This window comes from Myiozetetes cayanensis, unplaced genomic scaffold, assembly GCF_022539395.1.
Source record: "Myiozetetes cayanensis isolate MyiCay16 unplaced genomic scaffold, myiCay2020 scf3, whole genome shotgun sequence".
NCBI lineage: Eukaryota > Metazoa > Chordata > Aves > Passeriformes > Tyrannidae > Myiozetetes > Myiozetetes cayanensis.
Genome location: NW_026087521.1, coordinates 68,023,293 through 68,050,357, shown reverse-complemented (window position 1 = coordinate 68,050,357; position 27,065 = coordinate 68,023,293). Strand labels below are relative to the sequence as shown.

The following is a 27,065-nucleotide window of genomic DNA, read 5'->3' as shown; positions in this document are numbered from 1 at the left end:
AAAACCATGTGAACAACACCTTTACACATTAAAAAACTTAGAATTTTGTCCATCATGGATGTACAAGTTCAGCCAGAAGCTGGCAATTTTACTTTCATAGTACCTGCAGTTGTTATTACCAGACTACAAGACGTTTAGAGACAAATACTCAGAAAACCCTCTGGTAATTGTAATTTGGAGGTAAATTAAGAAACTGCTTTGCAATCTCCTTATGTACAGAATCATGTATCATCTCGCTCAGTAGCCTGAGGCATCAGCAGCTTTCAGCATGAAATTTAGTGCATACCTTAGTTACTGTATATCATGCATAATAAATATATGGCTTTTATAGACATATAAATCACAACATCAGGAGCCTTGTTTTCTAAATGTAAAGTTGATCTTAATCTCAACAAGGTGGCTAAATTTATCTTAATAAGAGAATCTGATCCTGTGCAAAGGTTACGCTTGGGGAATCATTAGAAGAAAATGTGTGTTCTTGGAGTTTCAGGTAAATGCAGAGGATAATTACTCAACTTTCTGTAAGTCTGGGTTGTGAGCAAAGAAACACTGTCAGTGCCACAGGAGGGCTGGGCCAGTGCAGGGATTTATTCTGCTCTCATGGGTTACTGTGGCTGTAGAGCAGGGCTGAGAGGGGGCAGGTACTGAACTACTGTATTGGTGTAACCCAGACTATCATTTGGCACAAAGCTTTGTGCTTTGGCAGTTTGGGACTTTCCAAAAATATGATGGAAATGTAATGAAAACTTTATGCCACCAGAATTGTGCTTTGTAATGATTGTCAGTGGGAAAACTGCAGTTCCATTAGCAAAAGGGATGAAAGGTGTCAAGAATGCTGAGCAGTCATTAAAAGATCAGCATTCAGATTTCTTTTGGAGTTAAAAAGGAAACATTGCTACTGGCAAAATCCTGGAATTGTTGAAGGTTTGATCCTGTTTTTATAAAAACTGTAAAAAAAGACCCCAAACCAAAGTAAAAACCTTTCTGCTCTACCATGTGAGGAACATGAAATGCTTGAATAGTGTGCACGCACAGGGATTTCCCCCACTTCTTTAGCTGAGCTGGCCAGCAAATCACAGAATATCAGGATGGTTTGGGTGGGAAGGGGCTTTACAGGAAGTGTTTAGACCAAGATTGCTGTTTTGTACAGGATTATAAAATAAAAAGGAAACCAGTGAATTACTTTCGCATGAAGAATGCTCTGTGACTTGGAGGTGTCATGAAGGAAGAAGTTACTGGGAGGGAGTCAGGGATCAATCTCAGGAGAACAGTGCATGTCTAAAGCTTCTTCAGCTTGAGACTCCCTTTGCACCTGCATTGGCCTCCTCTGGACCCCACCCAGTAAAGTGAGACCACATCTGTTAGTCCTGAAACAAAACTCTTCCTGTAATTGCAAGATTTGGGATTGGTTTGGGTTTGTCCCTTTTAAAAGGCCCGTAGCTGTGTTATTTATGTGTGTCTCCGAAAAGGTAACATTTTCTATAAAGCAGTGTGAGGTTGACATTGCTCAGAGTGGCAGATTATTTACTGCAGCATTCGGGGCTTCTGTGGCTTCCCTGACTGCTCTGATTTAAAACACAAGCAGCACACACCATTAAACTGTCGGCTGGCTTTAGTAACCAGCTGAGTCCTGGAGTCTCCCATTTACCATTTCTGCATGATAAAGACATTTTACAGTCCTTTCCTGGAATACTTTGTTTTACTGTGCTTTAAACTACTGAAAAATTTAATTATCGTGAAGCCTAGTTTTATACTTAACACGTAACAGAATGCACGTCCTTTACACACCTCCTAGAAAATTAATGCTTTGTTCTTTGACCTGTCACTAAAATCTTGGAAGCTCTGCCTGCAAGACACTGTGGAAGCAGAGAATTGGGAGTGCCATTGATGAATGTCTGTGTGCTGTTTCCAGTCTTCTAACCAACAAAGTTTCTCCTTTTCTCCTCTCATCCCAGCCCGCCTAGATTGTGAAGACTGGGGTGATATAAACATGCTCAATAACTTATTCTTTACAGCTCCTTCAAAGAATTTATCACTGCTAAAGTCATTAACAATTGCAATAGGAAACTCCGAGGAATTATGGGAAACTACCCCCACTTGGGTGGCTGTGGGACTTTGCTCTCAGGCTGTAGGCTGTTGGTGATTCAGTGTGCTGGGTCTTGTATTTGTTTATTTCATGTCACCAGGAAATGCAGCAATCTCTGGCACAAAGCACTGCATGTTTTGAAATCATCCTCGATATTTTCACACACAGGGTTTTCGTCATTTGAGCATTTGCTACAAATGAAATTATATGTCTGACATTGATTTCTTTTTTATTTATTTCTTTTTTTTTAAATTCTTGTTTCGAAGTGAAATAAAAGTGAGATTGTTAAGTAATGCCAAACACAACAGAAGTCATCAATAGAGAGTGGAACATCCGACTGGCATTTATTTGTCCTTGCTGAATTCATATATTTCCAAGTAAGAGTTGTAATCCATGAGGTTGGGAGTGGAAGCATTTTGGAGTGCAGTAGTGATGTGTGAGAGTGATGACACATGTGGCCTCTGTAGGGGTGTGTGTTCATCCAAACAGAGTATGAGTTTGGATTGCTATTCTTCCTTTTCCATTCCTACTCTTTCCAAGCTATAAGCAGCCAGCAGTTTTCAGGGATTTCAGCTGGACTGTGTTTCAGGAGCAGCAAGGCAGGTGTGTGCAGGAGAATGAAGTACCAAAGCTGGCATGAGAAACAGAGCAGAGTCTGACAGTCACAGGCTGTGCTGCTGATTTTTGGCTGTGATCATATGTGGGACAGTAATGAGGAAACCTTCAACAGGAACATTCTGTGGTAATGTCAGTGATTTTCAGAATGGGGATATTTTATTGGAGTGCCTGGAATGTTGTTCCAGAAGAAGAGCTATCCTGATGTAATACAAAATGTGAAAGTGAAAAATAAAACAACAACAACAACAACAATAACAAAAACCAAACAAAAAACCAACAAACAAAAACCACCAAACAAACAAAACAATAACACCCACCCAAAAATCACAACCCAGTACATGCAACCAACAAAACAAAGTCCCTCATTTTAATGGAGAGATTCATAAAATGCTTTCTAAAGCTTGACAAGGGAGACAAAAATACCATACCTACCAAAACAGTGGCAACTTGCCAGAGTGACTGGGAACTTCCTATTACAATGATGATTACAGTGGCTGAAAGGAATTGTGTGGCTTAGTCAACCTCTATCCCTGTTTTTTCAGAACTTTGAAGTAAGTTGAAGTCTTCAGTTCTCTCTGCTTTGGAACCAAATACAGTTTTGGAATTTTGATGCTCTTGTAACACGTTGGGTTTAGTCATGTAGCTGATTCTTAACACTTAATTTGCTTTAACTTTCTTTTTGTTCTGATGAAAGAGGAAAATTAAGAGAACCAATTTTATAGCAGTGATTGGAAATCATCAAGCTGAGATTACCTGATTATTGGGTTTGATGGATGGAGAACAGGAGAGTGAGTGACTGGAAGTACCTAAAAGTGTGCTGTGGTGTTGATGCAGATTTGTACAAACTCACTCAGCTGATTTGAAGTGCAGGATTTCATCCTGGATGATGCTCAGTACTGTTGTTCTCTCTCACTGCTGCTGCCAGAACAGGCAAGAGTGGTGTGTCTCAAGCAACATCAGTCTTGTGTTGGACCTCCCTTTATCCAGGTCAGGTCACGGGTCTAAAACAGAGCGAACGTCCTGCTCCTAATGGCAGCATCTCTTTGTTACTGAAAAGTGGCTTCTGGTTCAGGAACTGTCCAAGACAATGATGAAAGTGGAATTGTTTAAAAATTGTTCAAAAAAACCAAAAGTTCCAGTTGTGTTACTGTCTTTTGCGGGAACCTATTCTCAATTCTCAAGTGTTTATATTGTCGTCTCAATGGTTGGAAAATCCCGTGTTTTGTTCTTGGAAAGACTAGTGGAAAAAACTATTCAGCAGCTGAGATGGCTTGTTACCCTGTCCTGGTAGCTGGACACTCCAGTGTCTGCTTGTTTTGGCTCAGACCTGATGGTGTGCTTGGTACCTTCATCATCCCTTCCTCTTGTGTGGGGCCAAAACCCTCATCTTCTAAACTAGCTCTGTGCACAGATTTTCAGGACGTCACAAAGGTACCTTTGATCTTAGATTCTAAGACTTTTTTTATTGTAAGGGTTGCTTCTTATGGGAGAGTTGAAATAAACCACGTCTCTCTGGGAAATAATGCCAAAAGAGGGAGAATGTATTTGGCATTAACATAGCAGGAGCAGCAGGTTTTGTTGTTGTGATTTCTGAATTTCAGCCATTGAAATGTTCAGTACCTGCTTACCTGGACAGTGTAGAGAGGGAGAGTGTTCTGGGGACGTGGTCTTGGCTGAAAGGATCATAAAGGTCCCTCTTGGCTCCCAAAGTCATTCCAACCGATGCAAGGAGCTCTCAGACCAGCTAAGCAAGTCTGTTGTGATGTCCTGGAGAAGGGAGCCTCTGTCCACAAGTATTTCAGTGGATCTGCAGGATGTGGTGAACTCCTGTAATAGACTGATGGCCGCAGCTGCCTCTGTTCTAAGCCAAAGTGCGTGGAGTCTGCAGTAGGCCCGGGAATCTGCTGGCACCAAAGGATCGAAGGGTTCTTTTGTCTTTGGGAGTAGAATCTCCCATGTATCTCCTGTCACTTGTGCAGCTTGGAAAAGCAAAAAAGCCCAAACCCAGGACTCAGAAATGAAAAGAAATAAATAAGTTTTTTGGTACCATCATAGATGTGGAAGAGCCGTTTGGGAACCTGACCAGTTGATACATTCCTACTTCTATTAAGCTGCCCTGTTACTCACACTGAGTGCTGGATTCTGCTCAGATGTCTAATCACTAATTAATTACCTACTTGTTGAGCAGGTCGTGCTCAAAAGAGGAAATAGACTGGAGGAAAAGAGACTGCTGTTGGTCAGCCTGGTTGGTGTCAGAGTCTGAGGGGTGTATTTATGTTACACTGTCATTATGTAGTCCTCATGTGGTACATTCAGATGGTCTTCCATTAAAAGGCTTAAAAGTATCTTTAATGATGACCAAAGATTGGCAACAGATCCCCAAGTGTGTGTAATTTGATTCGTTTTCTTGGGCATAATTCATTCTGGTGTCATTTCTGACTAAGATAGTCATGTAGACTTAGGAGACGGAAGGGATTGGAAGGGTCATAACTATTCACCTGCCCAGGGCAGGACCAGGTGGAGTGTTCATGGCTAAGGTTTGTCAGGTGGTTTGTGGGGACCTATCTGCCCCAGGAGCCTGGGACTCGTGTTTCAGTGTGTTACAGCCCTGTGCATTCACCAGTTTAATCTGTCTGAGGGATACAGGGATCAGAATTATTGTTAGACTCCTACTTTTAGCCTCGTGAGAATCAGCAGATAGGTGGATGAGCAACCAAAGAGGTGCTTCTGGGAGGGGAAGTTGTGTAGTGGCAGTTTGAGCCCAGATCCACTGTGAACTAAGGCTGAGTTTGGTAACTGCTCAGCACAGCTGTACATGTGGACCAGGTGCTGCTGCTTGGTGGGCTTGGTGCTTTCAGCTGTGTGACACAACTGGGAGCATTGCAAACAGTGAAGCAAGGAGCCAAGTCCATAAAAATGTGAAGTTTGCCTGTTTTATTGCTCCCAGAAACCTTTTAAGTTCCATAATGTGAATTGAAATTGAATACTGTGGAGCTAAACATGATTGGAGACAGACTTTGTGTCTGGTAGGAAACTGGTGATGTGTAATGAATGTTGTATCTGGAGTTTTTCCATATGAATGGTTCCTGCTTGTTCCCGGGTTTTGACTCATTTCTATAGTACATGTTTCCTGCCCCAAACCTCTTTTAACCTAGAGATTTGTCTTTCTAGTTTTCAGTGCTTATCGGTAATGATTAAAGAGAGGAACAAGTGTTAGCATGGGACACTCAAACTCTAGTTCTCTTTTATTTCTGAGAGTGCATTTCCTTTTTCTTATCTATAGTTTGACCAAACTCAACTTCTATGAAACAGGAGTATTTCTGTGCCTGAAACAAAGACCTTTCTTATCCTGCTTTCTGTGTCAATTGAAGGCTGAAAATCGGTCACATTCTGGTGGGAGAGCAGTTCATGTTCTAACTTATGTTATCTGAAGGCACAAGTTTTCTTTTTGCAGAATAGTACTCTTACTTGACTAGGTAGTATTTCCAGTTCCTGAAGTGTTAATCATTCTGTGCAGAGATTTTTTTTTTTTACTGGATTATTTTTATTTTTCCTCTTTCTGTCAGTGCAGTTGCTGGACCTGGAGATTGTGTTTGCATTTTTCCAGATGCAGACAGATCCAGCAACAAGCACTGTCATGCTTGGAGAATTTGCATTCTTCCCCCTGAGCTTGGCACTGCTGCTGCTAGAAGGAAGGATTCAGTAAATAGGCTACATGGTAATGGATTCAATGAGATGTGTAACACAGACCAGTGTGAGCAGTTCTGTTTATGAGACAGACACCAGAACAGTGCTATTTCTTATTTTCGGTCTATACTTTCTCCCAAAATCTGGATGGATTACAACCAGTTTCACACCAGCCACTAGGTGTTTTTTTCACAGGATACTTTCACACCATATTTAAAGCAGGATTAGAGTGTTGTGCAATACTGACTCTTTCCCTAAGCCCTGCAGAAGATCCCTTCAAAAGGTCCCCTGCCTTGCTCTGCACTGGGCATTTCACAGACAATTCTCTTCGGAGCAAAAACTCCAAGGCAAATAACTAGTGGGAAAAATTTCCTGAGCACTTTGAATTGGGCAGTGCAGTTCCCATGATTGAGATGTAGGACGATTCTTGACGTTTACCACATTTTTGTGTTGTGGGAGGTTACAGGGAGATGAGAGTGAGAAGATGTGAGAGACTCTCAGCAGTGCAGGTGGGACCCCTGGGTGGGATGGTGATTCCCCCCTCGGACTGTCTGTGGCACTCTCGCTGCAGAAATGGCTCTGCCCTGCACAGCAATTGCTGAACTGACTCACATCGCAGCCAGACCACTACTGAACACAGGCACACGTTTCAGGGTGCCATAAAATACCCTTGCAGTGGATCACTGCTGGTTCAGGAACAACTGGCATGAACTGGAACTTTCCTAGTGCTGGTTGCTCAGGATTTGGTCTCTTCATTTCAGAAGTCACTCAGGAGTACACAGATTTGTCTTGGGTGGATAACTTGTAAGGTTTTTCCCCTGCTTCATTTCCCTGTGTAGGAAGTCACAGGTGACATACCAAAGCTGTTAATGTCGTGACAAAAGCTGTGCCTAAGTCGAGCAAATGACATGTCCAGTTTAATTATGTGATATTCAAGAGTCTCTCAAGTCAAGAGTCTCAAGAGTGGCTGTGAGGCAGAGGTAGTTAGCAACTGGTTTGTACGTGAAGGTATCACTGAAGCTGTGGTTTGCTGCTGCTGCTCCTATTTTTGAAGGAATCTCATCATATTCCCACTGCAACTTTTTGAAGCATGTGTGGATTTTAATTAAAATCTTGCTTTCCCTAAATACTTACTTTCTTAACCAAACGTCTTGTTTGAGTTGAACTGGAGCAGATTATTGCATGGTTTGTTTCAGTTGACAGCACTTCATCCAGATTAATTTGTGCTGTTCAGCATTTCAGTGGTGGACAATAAAAGGTACCATTGAAGGCGCATCAGGCTTTGGTTGCAGCCTGAACATCAAAGAGCCAGCATTTCCCCAGCATGTGCAAGTGCTGTGTTACTGAGAGGTCACTGCTTGCTCAGGCTTTGAAGTGTGATATCATACATGGCCTCTGGAGAAAGCACAAACATTTTGTGGATATTTTTAACCCTGTGTTATTAACTGTACTTCATGTAGGTAAAGCTGTGCATGTCAGCACAGATGTGGAAGTTGGGGTTTAAGACCTGACCGAGCTCTTTGCTTTTCATACATGTCAGGCTTGCCTGGCTGTGTGTGCTGTCTGTCACTGCTACTTTCTCATGTTTTATCTTGAGACTCTGCAGTAGGATTATCTGAAAAGACACTTGTAAGAGGGTTGTGTTCAGATTTGTCTCTGAATTCAGTTTTACTGGTCCATAGGCTGTTGGGGTTTTCACCTCTAAATCTCCTTCTACTTGACTTACTTCTCTTATCACAGAACTTGCATTTCAGAAAGATGATGATCCTGCAGTGTAAACTTTGGGATATATTGTTTTCCTTGGTACATAAAAATGCATCTTGCTTGGGACAAAAAAGATGGAAGAGAGAATCCCATCATCAAACCATGGCCTAAATTCTGTTTAAATTCCTTTACCTGACAGTTCTTGGTTTGAGATTAAATTTAAAGGAATTAAAGAATTCAAGATTTGGACAAATATAATTTGGCTATCACAGAATGGTTGAGTTTGGTAGGGACTTATGGAGGAACCTCTTGTCCAACCTCCTTCTTCAATGCAGGTCAGGTTGCCCAGGACAATGTCCAGGTGCCTTAAAGCATATAAATAATATATTGGTATAAGAATATAATCAGTTAATCCTCATCCTCTCAAGGTTTTTTAAAACTACTTTTGTAATATGAAAAAAAAGCTCCTATGTCTTAAGTTATTTTCAAGGTTGAAATTTTGCAGCTAGTTTAGAACAAGATTTTGTTTAAGTACGTAGCACTTTCTAAAGCTGTAACTGTGCATGCATGATGTTGCAGTGAACCTTAGAAATCTGCACAAATCTCCTAGGAAATGTGTTTCTCTTAGATAATCCTGCTCCATATTTATTGTTACATCAGCTTGTCCCAAGTTCTGGGTAGTATGGGGGTGTGGGTGTGTGTATTAGGGTTATGCCTGTTATCTCACACACACTACACATGGATCAGTGAAATTTGTGAATTCCCCTGTGTGGGGTATGGTCAGAAAACAAAAAATCCTAATTCTCATCTTTGCTGGTTTGCTAATAACATAAAAAACACCTTCTCAGAGGAGAAATGTCAGTGGCTCTTACTTGATATAAAGAATTTGTGCATGGGCACATACAGGTAACACATGATTTCTGAAGGTACATGAGGTGTGGCTCCCTGTGAACTTGGGTATGTGGGGAGATGTATTTTTCAACTTTTTTTTCCCCCCATTTTTCCACTCAGGAGTTTTTCCTGGTTCTTCCTTCTGGAAGCAAACATGAGCTGTCAATGAGCATGGCTTGTCTGCCTCCATGTGAGAAGCCCCACAGGAAATACCTCAGTCAAACACAGGCTAAATGAAGGCAGAATGTGAAATTAGTGTCTGCTTGTGTCACTGTTTTTTGATACTCACTGCTGACACCAGATTTGCTCTGCAATGCATGGTAGTATGTTTAATATTTTTGATGAAACATCCCTGTTACCTTTTTACATATTTTACTTATTTCTTGCATGGAACATTATTTGTATTGTTGAGACATCTGTTAAATTAAACTTCTGCTTTTATTTAGGTGTATGAGTTGGATGGCATCCCCTTGATTCTGGACAACTGCAGCATTGATGACAACAATCCCTGTATCCTTCACAAAAGAGTTCTGTTTTTTGAGTGTGACTCACGAGAAGAGGTGGGGGTTTCAGAGATTGATGCCAGCACTGCTTTCACTGGGTGCCCAAGTGTGACTGGCATCAGGATGTTCTAAGTTGTGTTTAAATGGTTCACAAGTGAGCAAAGGCACAAATAGGCTTTCATGATTCTCAGTAAGTTGAATTGTGGTTATATTCTGTTTCCTAAAATAATAAATATTGCTGGTTTGTGAATGTCAGTTCAGAGAGCCAGCTGTGACAGAAGTCTGATTTCAGACTCTGGCCATTGTGTCAGATCTTGGAGCCTCTGCTTCCATTGAAACATCTATTCAGGGGACTGAAACAATACCCCATCAATTCTCTGCACTTAATAAAAGGGGTTGGGGAGGTTATTGTAAGCACAGAGTCAAGGCTAACAAGCTGTCATAAGAATGTGTATAATTGAGAAAATCAGTGGTGCTAATTACTGAAATGTTGGGGAGATTTTGATATAAATGGCATTGTGCTTAATGTTATTTTTTTCCTGGGGTTTAAGAGCAGAGACTTTCCAAGACAGATTGCTGTTAGAGGGAAATAACTGTTGAAGAGAAGCATTTGTTAAGCAGAGTTACCCATCTCTTCAAGCAGCGCACAGGGATCCTGCCAAGTGTGTTCAGTGAGGGATTTTGTGCCATCTGATCATTAGCTCTAAGTTTCTGGTAAGTGTGTTTGGAAAGCAAATGCATTTCCTTTGTAGAGTCATGTCAGGTTTCGTATACTGAACACATGAAACAGGGTTTCAAAATTAATTGATAAGAAAAAGGTTACTTTCTAACAGATATTAAAAAAAACCCCACACAAAGTTGTGAAAACGTTGCATATTCTCTCAGTTGTGTGCTGTGTAACATCATCTACATATAAATGTACCTTGAAATAATGTAGATCACAGCACAGTGCTAACAAGCTGGGTGGAGGAGCAAGGAGTGTTAAGCATCCTCTGAGTTACTTTATTGCTTTATGTGCATGAGTTTTACATTCCTCACTGGTCCTGTACCTGGAGACCTGGCAGTGTAGCTCTGGACAGGGCACTGAGGAACAGAGTTGTACTTCCGTGGGGCAGTTCAGGGAAGAGGCACTGTTGGATGAGGTGGGAAGGGCAGGGAAAGTTCCCTTCCCTAATCAGAAGAGCAGCCCTGAGAAAACTGGGTAGGGAGCTTTGGTCCCAAGTGACTCCTGTGCTGGAAAGCACAGCTGTGCAACCACTTCTAGAATGTCTTTCTAGGATTAATCCTTCATTTTAGCTGTTAGTAAAAGTGGATAAAGTTGGAGGCCTTCAAAGTTAATTTACAATCTTGAATGAGGTAAAAATAAAATACCCTGGGAGTCTTTACTGCATTTTGAGCCATGTGGGACTTCTTACACCTTTTGATACAGGCTGACATTTTATGACTGCACCATAAACTTCTTACCAGAGGATAAAACTTCGTTTACTTGGTTTTTAAAGACATGGTAACACCTCCTAATGTGAGCTTTCAGCACTGATCCATAGCACAGAGTACTGGGGGATATGGATGAGTGAGCAGCACGTGGGCAGAGGGGGGACTGGCCTGCTGTGACAAGGTTTGCTGCATCAGCGTTTGGAGTGCAGCTCCTGGCTGCTGCTCTGTGCATGGCTCTGACCTCTTGCTGTTCCAGGTGCTCTAACATGACGTTAGTGCTCCCCTGCCCTTCTCCAGCCTCTAACATTCCTCATCTCTGCTTTCCCAGTGGGCCTTACACGGAAGCAGAGGAGGAGTTTGCAGTTCAGGTGTCTCTACTTTCATCTGCTTTGCAGCATATTCTTGTGGACACCACCAACCAGGTCCTGAGCAGCATGTGGGGCCTGACTCCACTGCATAACAATTGCATCATCTCTGAAGAGATTCAGCTGTTTCTTTGCTCTCTTTGTGCACCCCAGTCCTGCCTAGCACAAATCCCAGAATCACAGGCTGGATCAGGCTGGAAGGGACCACAGTGGCTCATCTGGTGCCACCTCCTTGCTCCAGCAGGGTCATCCCAGAGCACATGGCACAGGATGGTTCTGGAGTATCCCCAGTGAGGAGACTCCACACCCTCTCTGGTCTCTGTTCAGTGCTGGGTCACTGCCCAGCAAAGAAGTTCTTCCTCATGTCCAGGTGGAACTTCTTGGGCATTAGTTCCTGCCTGTTCCTCTCGTGCCATTGCTGGGCCTCCCTGAGCAGAGCCTGGGCCATCCTCTGACCTCTCACTGCCTCCAAATTACATGTACAAAATTTTCTAAAGAAAAAAATGTAACTTTGGTGGTAAAAGTGATAGGATGAAAAAAAATGATTCCCCTAAAGTATGTGATTCATCAGGAGAAGCCAGACTGCCATGTTAGATGTTAAAGGAGCTCTTTATTACCTTTGAGAGGAAAAATTCTTTGATAAGTCTTTTTCTTTGTAGCGTATGGAAGAATGCTGCAAGAGGAAGTGGGTCTGCTCTTATCCTAAAATAAATTCCTTTGTAAACCTGTCATTGCCTTAAAATTGCGTGCTGTGAGATCCTGAACAGTTCTGTAGCATTCGTAGAACTACCAGGGAGTTTGTAGCTTACAAAGTTCAACTGACATGTTTGCATTGCTCTAATTAATTGTTTAAATTCATCTTTCAGTGCCCAGTTTGGGAGAACTGTTACCTTGTCTTATTACATCTCAGGCTTGTAACCTTTCCATTTATACTAACAAGTAGTATTTTTTCCTTCAGAATATTTGGTGAGTACAAGCAAAGCACCACCCTCCTTAGTAGCAGACACCAAGATGATCATGGACAGTTAAGAACAAATTTACTGTACCTCTGTAGTTCAAATTGGTATTTTAAATTTGCAACTACTACAACTTTGCGTGTTTCCAAGTAAATTCAATGGAGAAATGCTGTAAGATGCCAGATTTTCAACTGTGAGCTGTTGGGCTTTTAGCACAGGGGAAAAGTTAAGCAGAGTAAGACTGGGTTCGTTATAGACCTTTGGGCCTGAGGAGTTAAACTTCAGAGGAGGTTGAGTATCACTTTTTCTGTAGCTTTTAAATCTTCTGTCTGGGACTGGCTGCACCCCTAATCATAACTGTTCCTCTTTATTTAAAAGAAGTCAGACTGTTTCAAAATACAAGTGGAATAGTTTGCCTTTAGATTAAGGACAAGTTCTTTCATGAGCTATTTATTTTAGTTTTGAAAATTCAGTTTCTTGTTCTGCTTCTGAAAAGTTGGAAAGGTTTTGCTTTACCTTCATAATGTGTGTTTAGGAACAAAAAAATTAAACCTGCCACAGGATAGCAGAGTGGGTTGGACATGCCTATCTGGGTAATGCCAATAAAAAATTTACTCCAAATCCTGTTTTTCAGGTTATTTGAAGAAAATGTATCCTGCTGTGAGGATTAATGTTTATATATATGAGTGTATGTATATACACTCATATATATAATCTATACAAGTAAACACCTAGATGGCTGTGTTCTAGGAGTAAGAGTTTTCGGCCTTTGTGAAAGGAAAACCTGTGGTTGCTATGAACATCCGTACATTTAAACATTAGTTTAAATGATGTATGAAAATGTAGAAAATACAAGATAATTTTCAGATGCTCCTTCCCAAAGCTGCTTCTGTTATATTCAGTCTGAAAGTCATCCGAGAGGTAGATTGAAAATACTTTTGACTTCATGGCAGCAGCAAGTATAATTGTGGTTCATGAAACTGGCTGAAGCTGGAGGAAATCAAGTTGCTCTGGTCTACAACAATGGCAGTTTGTTTTTGGGAGATGCCAGCAAGGAATTCTGGGGGAGCTGACAGACATTTTATTTCGAAGTTACAGACTGCAACCAAACCAGGCCACATGCTGTAAAAAAGCCTCGCCTCTGAATGGAAGCCAGTGGAGAGCAAAAATAGGAGTGTGATTTGAGTTTTTAGAGTGAACCATCATAGAGTTGAGCATTTTCACGTACATGTGGCTATCCCATGAGTGTTGCCAAAGAATGCAGCATAATGTCACATCAGTAGTGGTTGCCTTTCTTTGAAAAACTCCCTTCAGGTACTGCCAGTGCATTAAGTAGCTTGATATGACCTCTTTGGTTCTGTATTTTCAGAAGCATACATGAAATCGTGTTATTGAGCAGATATGGATCTGTAAAGGACCCAGAGTACTGATGAGAGCAGCAGTGAACTCCTCATGCCCAGTCAGGTCTTGCCCACCTGTAGGATCTTTGGGGTCCTTTCCAACCCAGGCTGTTGTGTGATTTTATGGAATTCCCCTTTTCCTTGTCGCTTTGCCACTTGCTTTCCTGCACAAGTAAGTTTGAAATAAGTAAGTTTGAAGTCTACCTGGGCCAAAGGAAAGTGTATCCTTTGGTAGAGGGCTTCAATTTTGCATTATTTCTGGTTGCTGCTGCTACTCTTATCCTTGGATGACACAGAGCACTACCAGCATGTTACTTTCTATCAGCCAGTACGTTGCGTCCCTGTGACTTTAACAACCATGGCAGACAGCAAGTTTTTAGTTAGCCAGCAGTGGTTGAGGTCAGCAGTGGAAGGATGGGACTTGTCAGCGCAGGTTAAGAGCATAAATCTGTTTGCTATAGTGCCAAAGGTGAAGCACAGTATCAGCGAGTGGAAGTCAACTCTGCCTGTTCTCACTGACTGCCCCATCCCTGGGAGTGTCCAAGGCCAGGTTGGATGGGGCTTGGAGCAACCTGGGCCAGTGGAAGGTGTCCCTGCCCATGGCAGGGGGTTGAAAGCAGATAATCGTTAAGGTCCCTTCCAACCCAAACCAGTTTATGATTCTATTCTATAATTTTACCATAGATGGAACTAGGAAAGGAAGAAGTCACTGTATTGCCGTGCTGCAGTTCAGGCTAATTCAACTCCTGTGTGCTGAGAATTCATCTTTAAGGAGAGAGTGGAGGATCCCTGCTCTGGGCATGAGCACAAACCTGAGCTCCGCGTGACTGTAATTGTGAGGGACAGAGAAGAGCTGGTCAGAGGAGAAGCTGGAACAGGTACAAGGGTGGTTATTCACTGAGCAAGAACAGTCTGAGAAGGGCTTATTTTTTTCACCTGACTCAGCAGATCAGATCCTGTCCTGTTCCTGCAGGTTGCTGGGAATTCTTTGGAGCTGTATTTTATTAGAGACAGTGGATCCCAGGGGCCTGTGTGGCTCAGAAAGGAATCTCCCCCAGTGTTGTATCAGGGTGGGGTTCTTTGGGCTGCAGTGATGGGCCAGTTTCTTCAGTGATTCCCAAGAGGCTTCAAGCTTTTTGTTATCTATCCTGGTGAGAGGGAAAACCACAGCTGTTCCCGAGCACTGCACCTGGTAGTAGTAGGGAAGGTCACCTGTCTATTGCTGTCACTGTGGGACAGGAGGATTCTTACACTCTTGAAAGAAGCATTGCAAGTTACCCAGTTTTGTTCTTACAGCAGCGTTAATGGACCAAAGGGGTCTGGATTCCACTCCAGGTAGGATTTTTCAGTATTTATCTGAAATGTCCTCAGTGGGATTATTACAGAGCTCCAAGGGGGGAGGATCTGGGTGCATGCTCCCTGTTGGAAGGGGCACAGGATGCATTTGTATAACTTAATCTTGCTTTAAATCACACTTTACATTTGCTGCCCATCTGAAGGTCTTAGACCACTGTTTATCTTTTCTTGATGCTGCAGACTCTTTAGGGCAAAACTCGGTGAAGGGTGAAAAACCAGTCAAAAAACTTACTGCATTAGGCACGATATTTGGTAGATCTAAATTCCGACTCAAAGACTGCACTTCTGAAGTATTTTACTGCCAGAAACTTCATCTTAGAATGAAAACGAAAATGTGGAGGTTTCTTGTGAGAGGTTCCACATCTACTAACTCTATCAGTAATCCCAGCTGTTCCCCAGGAACAACTTATTCGTATCAAATGCAACATTCTACTCATATGAGAAAGCCTTGAGACCACAGAAGGAATGCAGTGTGCAGTACAGAAAAAGATATTCCAAGGAATTAAAGCATTTGCCCTTTTTTGTCTTCCAGAAATGACCACAGATTACACTTTGTGTTTGGACATTTACAATTCCTAATAGTATATTTCATGATGCAAGTTCTATAATTTCTAAAATTCATTTTTCTAGAGCATCTACATGATGATTAAAATACTGAAAATACCTTAAAAAATACTGAAATTCAGAGTTGGGTTTTTTTTGAGGGGGGGTGATATTATTAATTTCTTTGAGAATTTATAAGATACTGAAGCAGATGTGCAGAGATGTGAATATGAATCTATTCTTTAGTATCTCATTTCTGCCCAGCAATGAGTTGTGACCCAGGAATGCTGAGTGACAACAACTGTCATTAAGAAACGTGTGATGTTCAGGGTCCCTGTGAAAGCTGGAGGAAGTGTAACAGAGCTGTACAGAATGCAAGAAGGCTCTTTCAAATGTTACATTCTAGTATTTCTAATCCCCTGAGAGGAGTAATCTCTGTAGGCACCAACTCATGCATGTAAAAGTGAGGAATTAAAGTTAATAACTCTTATTTCTAAACCAAATATTGTCATATTTGTCCTCTGCCCTAATCCTCTTGGTGGACTTAAATCCATGACAGGCTTCAATTCTTGAAAGAAAGCAGATCTTTAGTTACCAGGAGGACATCCCCCCCTAAAAAAAAAAAAAAAAAAAAAAAAAAAAAAAAAAAAAAAAGGAGGGAAATTAAGAAAATATATAATATTTCACTGCTTTTATAGCTCAAACAGCTTGCTTGGTTTTTCTGTAGACTTTCTTCTGACAAATTCCCCTCTGGGCTGAGACGGAGCACTAGAAATTTGAGAGCCAAAGGTTTTGTGTTTTTTGTTTTTTTTTTTTTTTTAAGTAAAGCTAGGAGTGGTTCAGAAATATTGTTGAGAATGGAATGCCTTCTACAACCACCTTATCGTATTTCAGTCTGTTGTTTTGACATTTTTTCTTGTGCATACCTCCAAAGAATATTGGGATGACATCTGACCGGTGCTTTACATAATAGCTTTTTTCTGACATTTTCCTGTTGCCCCATTTTTGGTCACTGTTACTAGAACAGTTTTACCTTCAGCTGGTGAAAGCCTTGTCCTGTGTAGCTCCTTCCTGAGCCCTGAATGATTTGCCTTCCCTGCCTCAGATTTTGGCTAAACTGTTCTTTCGATTTCCAAATGGTTCCAAACCTAACCTTTCCTATCACTCAGGGTGCATTTGCAGCCCATTCCGCTGACCTCGTGGGTTTGGTCCTGTCTCCTGGCGTGTGGAGATTTCCTGAAGGAGATGCAGCCATTTCCTGAAATCCTAGATGGAATTGTGGCTAATGGCTATTTTGCTAAACTCATATTTGGTTATAATTTAGTTGCATCTTTCCAAACACCCATTTATTTTAACCACTGTTATTTTTGGGTGCACACTGGGCATCAGTTGGTGTCTGTGAGGATGGAACTGGAGTTTCATTTACCTTCATTGTTTTGATTATTTATCATAAAGTGACATATGAGATGACCATAAGCAGCAGACCTGCTTCAGAGACCCTGAATCAATAAAATACTCACGTATTTTGCTGAAAGATAAGCTGGCATTCAGATCCTTGTGGAATCCGTATAAATGGATGGATCCCTAGAGATTATAAACAGAAAAAGAGCTTCAGTCCAAATTGTGTCAGCTCAACTTGTCATCTACCTTAGAGTGGTAAGTTATAATTTGCCACATGCCAGGTATGAACCAGGTTGGGTTTTTAAGTGTAGTGCCAAATTCTTGAAAGCATTATTTGACTTCTATAATCTCCATTTTAAAGCATTTTAGAAAAGCTGTTTATTTCTCTATGCATGCATGTAAATGCACATGAATATATTTCTGTGTGAGGGTGGAGCCTTTTTCTTTCCACGTCCCAGGATATTTAAAAGGACCAGTGATATGTAATCAGTTTGTGGACACAGGTACCACCCCCCTGTGCTTCATATCTCAATGTTTGTGGCAGGTTTTAATAGTAATTTGATACACGAGTTTCAACTTGATGGAATTTTTGCATTTTTTTTTCCATACCGGGGAAGAGAAGATAAACTGAGGCATTTTTAACAGTTAGGTAACAACAATGGAAGGTTTTTCTTTGTAACATAACAGCCTCCTAACACCGGTACCACATTTGTCATGAACTCTTAATGTGGGGTTAGTATAAGAGAAGGGACTGTAAGAGAATATTTTGACTGTGGAACACTAACTTGAGATCGATCAAGAGTGTGATTCTTTCTGTTTTAAAACCAGATGATTTATAGTTGCTCATAAATTATGGGTTTCTATTAAAAATGTAAGTCATAATTTAAAAAAAAATTGGCAGTCTAAGCAGCACAAATGAATGTGTCATATTCATGGTTTCAAGCTAGTATTACAAGTCTGAGTATAGGGCAAAGGAAAACAAACTAGAGGTTATGGCTTAATTTTTTTTGGAAGTTCTGTAAGTTTTGGCATAAGAGACATTATAATAAAAATACCCTGACAGAGCTAAACATGTCCTATGGCTTTTGTAGCTCTGGAGTGCTTGACCCAAATTTTGTGTTGAAGTTCATAGTATGCTAAGGTGTTTTGGCACTGGGTTTTTTAAGTCCCACAGAGCACAAAAGGCAGGACATAGAATATAGATTAAATGTTTAGCTGGCAGGCATTAGAGGCTAATAACAGTCTGGATGTATAATACTCCTCTGTGTGTCTTATGTGAACTGTTAACCCAGAAATACCAGTGATCTGGGGAGAAAAATCCCTGTATTGCTGCAGGTAAGAAATGCCTCAGTAACCCCGAGTGCTGGAGCTGTAAACACCATTTAATGACCGTGGGGTGCTGTTCAGCTGGACATCACAGAGTGTAGTTAAAGCCTTGGAGCTCAGAATGAGCTGCGTGCTTTGCTCTGGCTGTCAGGACTGAACACTGCTGAAAATGGCCCTGGGAGCTTGGACTGCACTGCTGGGAGCACAGCTGGGAGTGAGAGGGCAACTGGATGTTGTGAGCTGCTGGTTTTCACTTTTTCTGAATGACTCATGGCTGGGGGAGCAGGCAGCTGCCCTGCACCTGGAATCAGACATACAGCACGTTTGGGCAGAATGTTTTGCCTAGCTCTGGTGCCTGTGCTTCCAAAGGGATGCTGAAAAATCCAAATGGAGGGAAGGGACACAAGAATTTTGCAAAGCTTGGAATATGTCCCTTTCTTTAGTTCATGCTAACTTTCTGGTTCATGCTAATATCTGTTTCTGGATCCTTTCTTTAGTTAATGCCAAGGATGCTTTACCGAGTGCCTTGGTTGTGATGTGGAAATTGTTTTTTAAAAATCTATAAGGAAAATCAATGTTTGGAAACAATTCTGAACAAATCTAAACCAGAAATAAATCACAGGCTGTAATGAGTGAGAGATTCACCTCCTGGGACAGTTTATTTGGGGACACAGTGGAATCTCCCAGTCAATGCAGAAAAAGGCGGGTTTAGTTGTCCATTCTGGTCTTAAAAGGATATTTGTTGTCTGTAGATACTTAAATGACTGAAAGTCATAGGTGAGATTTAACATTCCTGTCTTCTGGTTATACAGAAGATACAAGTCCCTGTATCCCACAGGGCACACTTAAGAAAAAAAAGAAAAAAAGTTCATCATTAGAGATGATGAGTAGGATGCTCAGAGGCTGAGCTAAAAACAAGCAGCCAGGAAGATGGTGCTTGTCTGCAAGAGGAAGGCAGAGCTCCTGGTGTGGGAGGTTAGTGAGGGCCTGGGGAGTGGAAAAACTATTTAATGTACAATTATTTTCTGCTACAGATGTTTCCTATTTTCTGTAGGCTGTGAATCACAGAGAATGTTGCCTTTGTACTGAAACTGTTTGGGTGACTTTAGAGTGAGTGGTTCAAAGTGAGGAGAGGGAAGGACAGGCCAGGTGAGGAGAGGGAAGGGGAAGGACCGGCTCCCATGGCACACGGGTCCGGTGAGGCTCTGCTGCCACGCTGTGGCGGCAGTGAAGCCTTGTTGGGCACGGGATGGTCCAGCCCTCCCACCCATCCCTTGTACCAGGTGAGAATTACCTGCACTAGAAACGAACCTCTGCTTTCCCTTCCCTGTGTTACAGATCGTATCCCTCATGAGTGGGGGCAGGAATAAAAGCCTCTCCCAGCATCCAGGGGCACCTCTGTACCTTGGAGGCTTCTGGGTTAAATGGGTTGTGCTGTGTTGACTCTGCAAGAGCAGGGCAAGGAAGGAGGGACATTGCCAGTTCATACAATACTGCCCATTTCTAGCTTTTGAAAGCTCACTCAGTCACCCAGAGCATGGTGACTGCAGTCACAGGTGGCAAGAACTGCTCTGGAATAAAAGAAAATACAGGCAATTGGAATATTTTAGACTCTTTTATTTTACCTTCTAGGTGGAGTATTTTAAGTTTGTATAGGCTGAATTTCTGAAGTTTTCTGATGCTGATAATTCAGTGTGAGGTAAAAATAGAGTCCAATGCATTAATTCTAAAAATATAAATTAGGCTCTTGAAAATAAGTAGGTAAATTAAGATAAAAATCTTTAGTTCTTTACATTTTTTGTTACTACATTTTTGGCAATATCTTAAGCATGAGTAGAATTCACTTTAAAAGGTAGAGGAGTTGTAAAGAGTTGCTATCACCGTATGCAGCTCATAGGACTTGCTAAAACTACTAAAACCTCCAACAGTAAGAAACCTGTAGAGCTGTGTAAGTGATTTGGCTGATGGGGGGGACCAGAACTACCTGTCTGCTGCACGTGGGCAGTCCCAGCACATCGCTCCCAACTGTGCTGGGCAGTTGTGGTGGTTGTCCAGAGACCTCTTTAATGGGGAGAGGGTTTATCTTCAAGGTACTGTGAAACAAAAGCGCTTAAAAGGACTGAAAGGCTTGAAGGGGAAATGGTTTGTCTTTTCAGTGTAATCCAGTCATGTCTGCAAGTGGAAGTGACTCTTCTAACGTGACACTTCCATATTTCATTCCAGTCTACAGAAGTTTGAGTGAAAATTGGGTTATTTGTTGCAGACCAGAAAGAAATACAATTAACAAGAATTGTATTTTTGTTGTCTCTGGGTTTTAGCCCTATAGATCTGTTCCAGAACAGGTCGTATAAAGTTGGATGGCTTTAGCTGTGGGTTGCATAAACAGTCCATTTGATGAGGGTTCCAACCCATGGGAGTTGACTTTCTTAATAAGGTTTTGTATCTCCTATATTTGATTAAAATGCAGTTGATATTTAAATAATAAAAATCCATTTTAAATGAGGTAATGGGATAGAACAATGAATATCCCCTTTTTCTCATGAGACCTAATTACTTTTAAGGAAGAAAGTTCCTAAGTAATTTTCCATAAGTTCCTAAGTAAATTTCCATAATTTAATTATGGAAAACTGACTGTAGTGCAAGGAATGGTCTAACTTACAAAAAAAGTCCCTACACTGTGTAATAAATCAAAGCATCCACCAAGAATGTTGTATTTAGAGATTCCTCAGTATTAATAACTATGAAGGGGGCTTAAGAAAACAGATCTATGTATATCATTCTCCTTGTCATCACTCTTCAGTATCCTATATTAGTTAATGGTAATACTTAACTTCTAAAACTTGCCTTTTTCAAGCAATAAACTTCCACAGTTCCTTGTACTTTGTCAGCCTCAAACCTCATTAATAATTTGTCTGCTCTCTGCCATACCTAGAATCCAAACTGCTTTATGGGACAGTTTGTAGGGGTCCTGATCGCTGCATTGGGCTTGTCAGGAATGTTCAGTCCCAGCTGGATTGGTTATATGGGAGTGAGAAGCTGGAATACCCTCTCTGAGAACTGGTCTGCACGTCCTGCTCCCCAGTAATGCATGGCCACGGGATGTTGTTTAGGGACTCCTGGCAGGGCATGGGGGTACTTTCACACCCCATTACACCTACAGACCAGTCACTGGGCTCCTGCCTTGACTCCAGCAGTGTCTTGGACCACAGTCCAAGGGAAAAGAAGCAGGAGAATTGTGAAAAGTTTCCTTTGCAGTCAGTGGCCAAAATTCCACAGGATTTAGTGGTGTAGATTTTCATGGCTTCCAGGTGGTAACATTTCTCATCCCTTAGGGCTGATCTTCTCCACCTCTCTTTCTCTGTGTTCCCTCCTCCCTGACAGTTGAAGTTACAACCCAGAGGAGTGGAGATTATTTTAAATTTTAAATTGTGGAATGAAGCTGTTAACACAGGTATGGAAGACAAGGCAAGTTGATCCACTTTTATTTGTATATTGTTTGTATAGGTCAAAATAGCATAGGAATCCCGTAGCACACAGTACTGAAGGGTTTTGGAAAAGAGTTGCTTTAAATGCACAGAAATGTTTGCTTTCAGTCCCTAAACAAGTAGTCTGGTGATGAGGTTTCTGCAAAATGAAATTAATTGTTTTCTTCTTTTTGTATGCTCTCTTCCCTGTGACAGAATATCATCATTTTCTCTTGTCTGAAATGTGAATTCATTTGAGAGTGCAGTAAACTCTGTTGGAAAAATCCAGACAAGTCTGTGCCATGAGATGTGCTGCACTTGCTATGTTTCTTCTCTTTGGTGCAGTTTCACAACAAACAGGCTCATGCTCCTATTTGTAGTAGCTATGGCAACTTTAGAAGCTCTCTTTCTAAAGCTGAGCATACAATAAAGTGCTTAAAGTGTTGGTAGGATTAGAGACTCTCGAATATGTTTAATTTTCTCCCTGTGTCTCTGTCTTTGGAGAGGAGCAAGAGGGTAATGTGAGTATTAGCTGGGGCCTGGCTTTAATCTCGCTGACACTCAGGTCTGCTCCGAGCCCCCCAAAGGCTCAGCCTCCCCCAGCATGAACAAGGGGTCATGAATATTCATGGTGCAGGCACAATGGGCAACCTACAACAGAAAGGAGTTTGTGAAGGAAGGAAAATGTTATTGAAACCATTCTACAGCTTCAGCTACAGTAGTCAATAATGATAAATGCCAGAATGGTGATAGAGCTCATAAGATAATGGGGATGTCTGAGATATTATGTAAGCATGGGTGGATCTGGTAATGGGGAAACAGCGTTTGCTATGGGGTTTAGCAGTGGGATTGTGTTGAAGGGCATAAGGGTGATGGTAACAGGATTATTGCCAAGGCTAATGCACACAGGCATTTCTGCGAGGACTTTTGTGTCTGTGTGGCACTTGGTGAGGCTGAGAACTGCCACTCTGAAAATTGCTGTTATTCTTGAAGGAAGTTTTCTTTTCTGTAAGTTCTGTGTTTTACACAGACCTGTATTTTAGGAACACAAGAAAGATCTGCTCCTCATCCCAGGAGCAGAGCCAGGGAGGGTGGTAGCATGTTTCTCACAGTCCAATGGGAGAACTTTGTGTTGCTTTTTGGCACTTGGTGCAATGCCCTAAATCAGACCTGGGAAAGACCTGCAAGGTTTCAACCTTGGTTCTTCAGCATTCATGAGCTTGCGTGCTTTGCTGTTCTGAAATCCGTTCTCACCCCTGGTGCTGCTGACTGAGAGTCTGCTCGTATGTGATTATACTTCTTTGGCATTTTTTTGTTTTATATGCTCACATGTAGTCTTCAGTGGAAATGCTCAGTTTATGTAACTTCAGTGTGGCTTGGCACTTGTCTTTTCACTTAACTATAGTAGTGATGTATTGACAGAAGAGAATACATTGATATTCTTTGTCGTGTTCACCTGTTAAGGCCTTGATGTGATGCATACATTTTTTTGGTCTTAATTTCTCTCCTCTGTCATTACCTCACACTGGAGTTTTTTGAACCAAGAAGGTGTGCAACATGTTTCCTGGTAAAGTGTAAAGAGCTCTGTCAGAGGGAAAAAAAAAAAGGCCTTGTAGTTGTTAGTGCTTTGTCATTTTTGATTTTCAGTTCTGGACTTCTTGACTGTGAAAATAAATATAAAATGCTACTAAAAGGCAAGAGACTGTTTCACTAACCCATGCCAGTGCAGGGCGGTTCCCTGCCAGGTGTGTCCAGCCTGCTCTTTGTCCAAACCCTTCTCTCTCTGTTGGGGATGTGTAAGATAGATGATGTAAGATTGTGTAAGGCCAGTTCCTCTCTTCTGTTGTTTTGTCTGAAGTTCCCATTTTCCCCAGCTGAGGAGTTTTTCCCTCCAGTCACCCCCTGGCAAATACCAGAAGAACACCATCTTATCTCTGTGCTTAGACACTCTCCAACCCAAAAGACGTCAAGGAGATGAGTAAATTATGCGTATTCCTCTCCTGGATGTGAAGCTACATGTAGTAAATAATTGGTGCCCTGCAGGCAAACCACTTGTGTGATTCAGAAAGGGTAACTTGGGAAAGATTATATCAAACAACCTTTCAGCTGCAGAGCTGGGACCAACATCTCTGACACTTCATAAAATGAACACTGTAGTTCACTTGGAAGATGCCTGCCTGATAATCCTGGGAATTTAAATCCTTTGTCTACAACCCTGACATGTGCCTCAATCCTGGCCCCAAGGGACCACCTTAGAAGGTGAGTGAGTTGCAGCTTGTGCCCGTTCCAAGGTCAGCAGGAGCTCCCTGCTGGTGATCCTGGGGTCTCCGGGAAGGTGTGTGAATGCTCCCAGGCACAAAGGACCCAGCTTAGGTAACATTAGAAGTTAAAGACTTTTAAGTGTCTGTGACATTATTTGTGCTATTTTCAGATATTAACCTGGATAATTTCTCTTTTTCTACATCTTTTCAGCTTTTGCAGTGAAAATAGTAGTTGTCTTTCCTGGACATGATTTACAGCTTATTTTGTTTGGAAATAAGCTTGGAAGTCTAATGTTAAAGTGTGACTGATTTTTTTTTATTTAATCCCACTAGGAAGATCATTGGAATATTTCAGTTAACTGTAATTTTGGTTTGAAACAATACCTCCATTTAATTCTTACAGTTCATTTGTTTTTGTTAGGGTTTTTTTCCTAACACAAACCCTGATAAACTTACCTGAAGTTAATGGACATACCTCATTCTATTAAAAATTAATATCTATATAAAAATTAATATAAATTAAGTTATGTCATATGAAAGTATTTGCAGGTTCAGTGTCAACACCTGTCTTAAATGTCTTACTTTTTCAAACCCTTGATTTCTGTTGGGTTTTGGGGTTCGAGGGATTGGAGGAGGGCAGAGGGAGGGAAATGCAGTAATAAATCACAATAAACAGTGTTTCATCTCTAAATAAATAACCAGTCCTTGACTCTGCCCCTCAGTTGTGAACCAGTGGGCAGTTTTTGCCATCCGGAATCTGACGGAGCAGAATGAGCGGAACCAGGAGCTGATTGCAGGGCTGGAGGAGCAGGGGCTGGCCGAGGGCTCTGCCCTGGAGAGCATGGGCTTGGAGATGGAGAAGCAGGAGGGCAGGCTAATCCTGAGGTCTGCCAGGAAAAAGCCCTCCTGAACCAAGGAGTATTTCTCATATAAAATAGTTTTCCCTGCCCAGCCAGTCAAGATTTCCTCCTTTTCAGTCCCAGTCTGCTGGAAGTGTTACATTCCCTGTCAGAAGAGCTGCCAAATGATGCTTCTGCCTTGCTGTTGTAAACAAAAGCACACCTCTGTGTTTCCTGAACACTTGGGTAAATCAGCCTGTGCAACAAAGTCCTTCTTGTCAGTGGGTTGGAATTCTTGTTTCCTTAGTAGAAGGGTGTCATAGATGCAGTATTGGGTTGTGATAATTTCCTATGCTGAACCTGGAGATAACTGTTGTTAAAAAACTCTCTAAAGAAAGAGCAGCTTTGCAGGCTGCTCTCTCCATGTAAAAGATCTGTGCTGAGTCAGGGCTAAACAATCAAAGTTTTCAGTCATGGGACTCAAATATCTCTATTTATCTAAGGATCGACAGGATGTTGGATGTACATAAATATTTAGTGAATTAAACACAACATGCCTTCTGTGTAATTAAATTATTAGTAAACCTTCTTTTCTACCTTGTTACCTTTCAGTCTTCATGACAAGTGTATTAAAACCAAAGCTGAAGCTGTTGTGGCAACAGATGCTGCATTCCTTTGCACTGGGGCATGTCTCTGTTTTGGAGACTTGGGTGTTTGTTTGAATTTTATTTGTTCCTTTGGAGGGTAAGTCAGCCCATTTTCCTTTTATTTTGCACTTCTCATGGGTTTTCTGAACTCTGGCAGACTGCTGAAGAGGTAGTTTCTCACTGTGATTAATTCTAGGAGTTTCTTTTCACCCCTCTGCCTTTCCAAAACATTGACAAAACTCATTTCCAGTTAATTAATTCAAGAGAGGCAGAAGAATGGAAGGCCCTGCCTCTTCATTTTGGGTACCCTCCTATATTGTTGTTGGACCCTGCCACTGTGGAATGTGGCATGAATGAGATGGGGGGAAGGGGGGTGAAGCCGGGGTGGGGGGCACAGTTAACTCTGTGTGTGCCATAGCTTTGCTCTGGAAGCCCAGAAGTGTAACGCTCCATGCACGAGCAAAACAGGAATTGCAGCTCAATAGGGCTGGTGCTTGTGTCCTGTTACTGTCATTTGATTACCTCCAGTGATCTCGAACTCACAGGTCTCAGGAAAGTTAATTTGTTGGCATTTATCCCTTCTTAAACGGAAAGGCAGGTTTATGTCCTTAAACTCCACGTGTCTGTAACCAGCCTTCAACCATGTGCATCAGCTTATGCTCCTCCAGTTCAGTTTTTTGATTTAAAAATGGAAAAAACTCATTCCTTTGAACTGAGAGAAAGCCACAGCAGTACTTAAAAGTGCTGGTGAGTGGAGCTGGACTGCTGAGATGGTTTCAAGTTAACTGGAGGATCTCAGTGTCTGCCCTGGTGGGACTATGGATTTGACCCAGTGGGATTTTAGACACCTGTGGGGTTCCAACACTACTGTCTTCTGCCCTTTCTCAGGTAAATGGGGTCTAGAAAGGTATAATGGCAGTAGGAACAAAGACGTTAACTCTTGGTGCTTTTAGTGACTTTTTACTTGGAAAACAAACAGGGAGAGAAGTGTTCTTTGTGTTAGCAAGGAGTAAATGTGACTATAAGCAAAGTGCTTTATTTGCTTTTAAAAAATATTTTGACAGGAACATTTTGTCGGGTATTAAACCCTGTTGTGGTGAAATGCTGGTTTATAAAGTTGCTGTTTATAAAGGTGGGTGCCTTTTCCTGGCTGAAGGGAAAAGGTGGTGTTTCTTCTTGAGCATGTGGCTTCTCATTGATTCCCTTAAACCTTAATTCTTGTGTTTAGGCCAGAAGTCATTTAGCAGCATCATTAGTGTGTCACATTAGATTTACAGTTGGGTTTGGAGGGTTATTTTTATCTCCATAACACAGTGAAAGATTCATACTTCTCACCCCTAAGTGGGGGGAAAAAAAGAATTCTACTCTTACATACAAAAAAGCATTATTCAGAAAGCTGCATCATTCATCTTTTTAAAACAGAGTTAAACTTTTGCTAACAAAGGACCATCAAATATAGCACCATCTGAAATGAAGCTGTTTTCAACTGAGTAACATAAAGCTTCAAACATTTTTATTTTAGTGCCACTTCTTAGGAAACTCATATTAAATGATTTAACAAACTGAGGAAAAAATACAGAGAGT

The 27,065-nt window shown here is 41.5% G+C and overlaps 1 protein-coding gene across 1 annotated transcript in view; it reads left to right on the top strand.

The window, feature by feature from the left end:
• Nucleotides 1-25,480, top strand: part of ATXN10 (ataxin 10) — a 66,161-nt gene extending 40,681 nt beyond the window's left edge. Inside the window, exons 10-11 of the mRNA XM_050323316.1 lie at nt 9,433-9,496; nt 24,718-25,480. Coding sequence (XP_050179273.1) covers nt 9,433-9,496; nt 24,718-24,905 — 252 coding nt within the window. The 3' untranslated portion in view covers nt 24,906-25,480. The remainder of the gene's footprint in view (nt 1-9,432; nt 9,497-24,717) is intronic.
• Nucleotides 25,481-27,065: the final 1,585 nt, after the last annotated feature.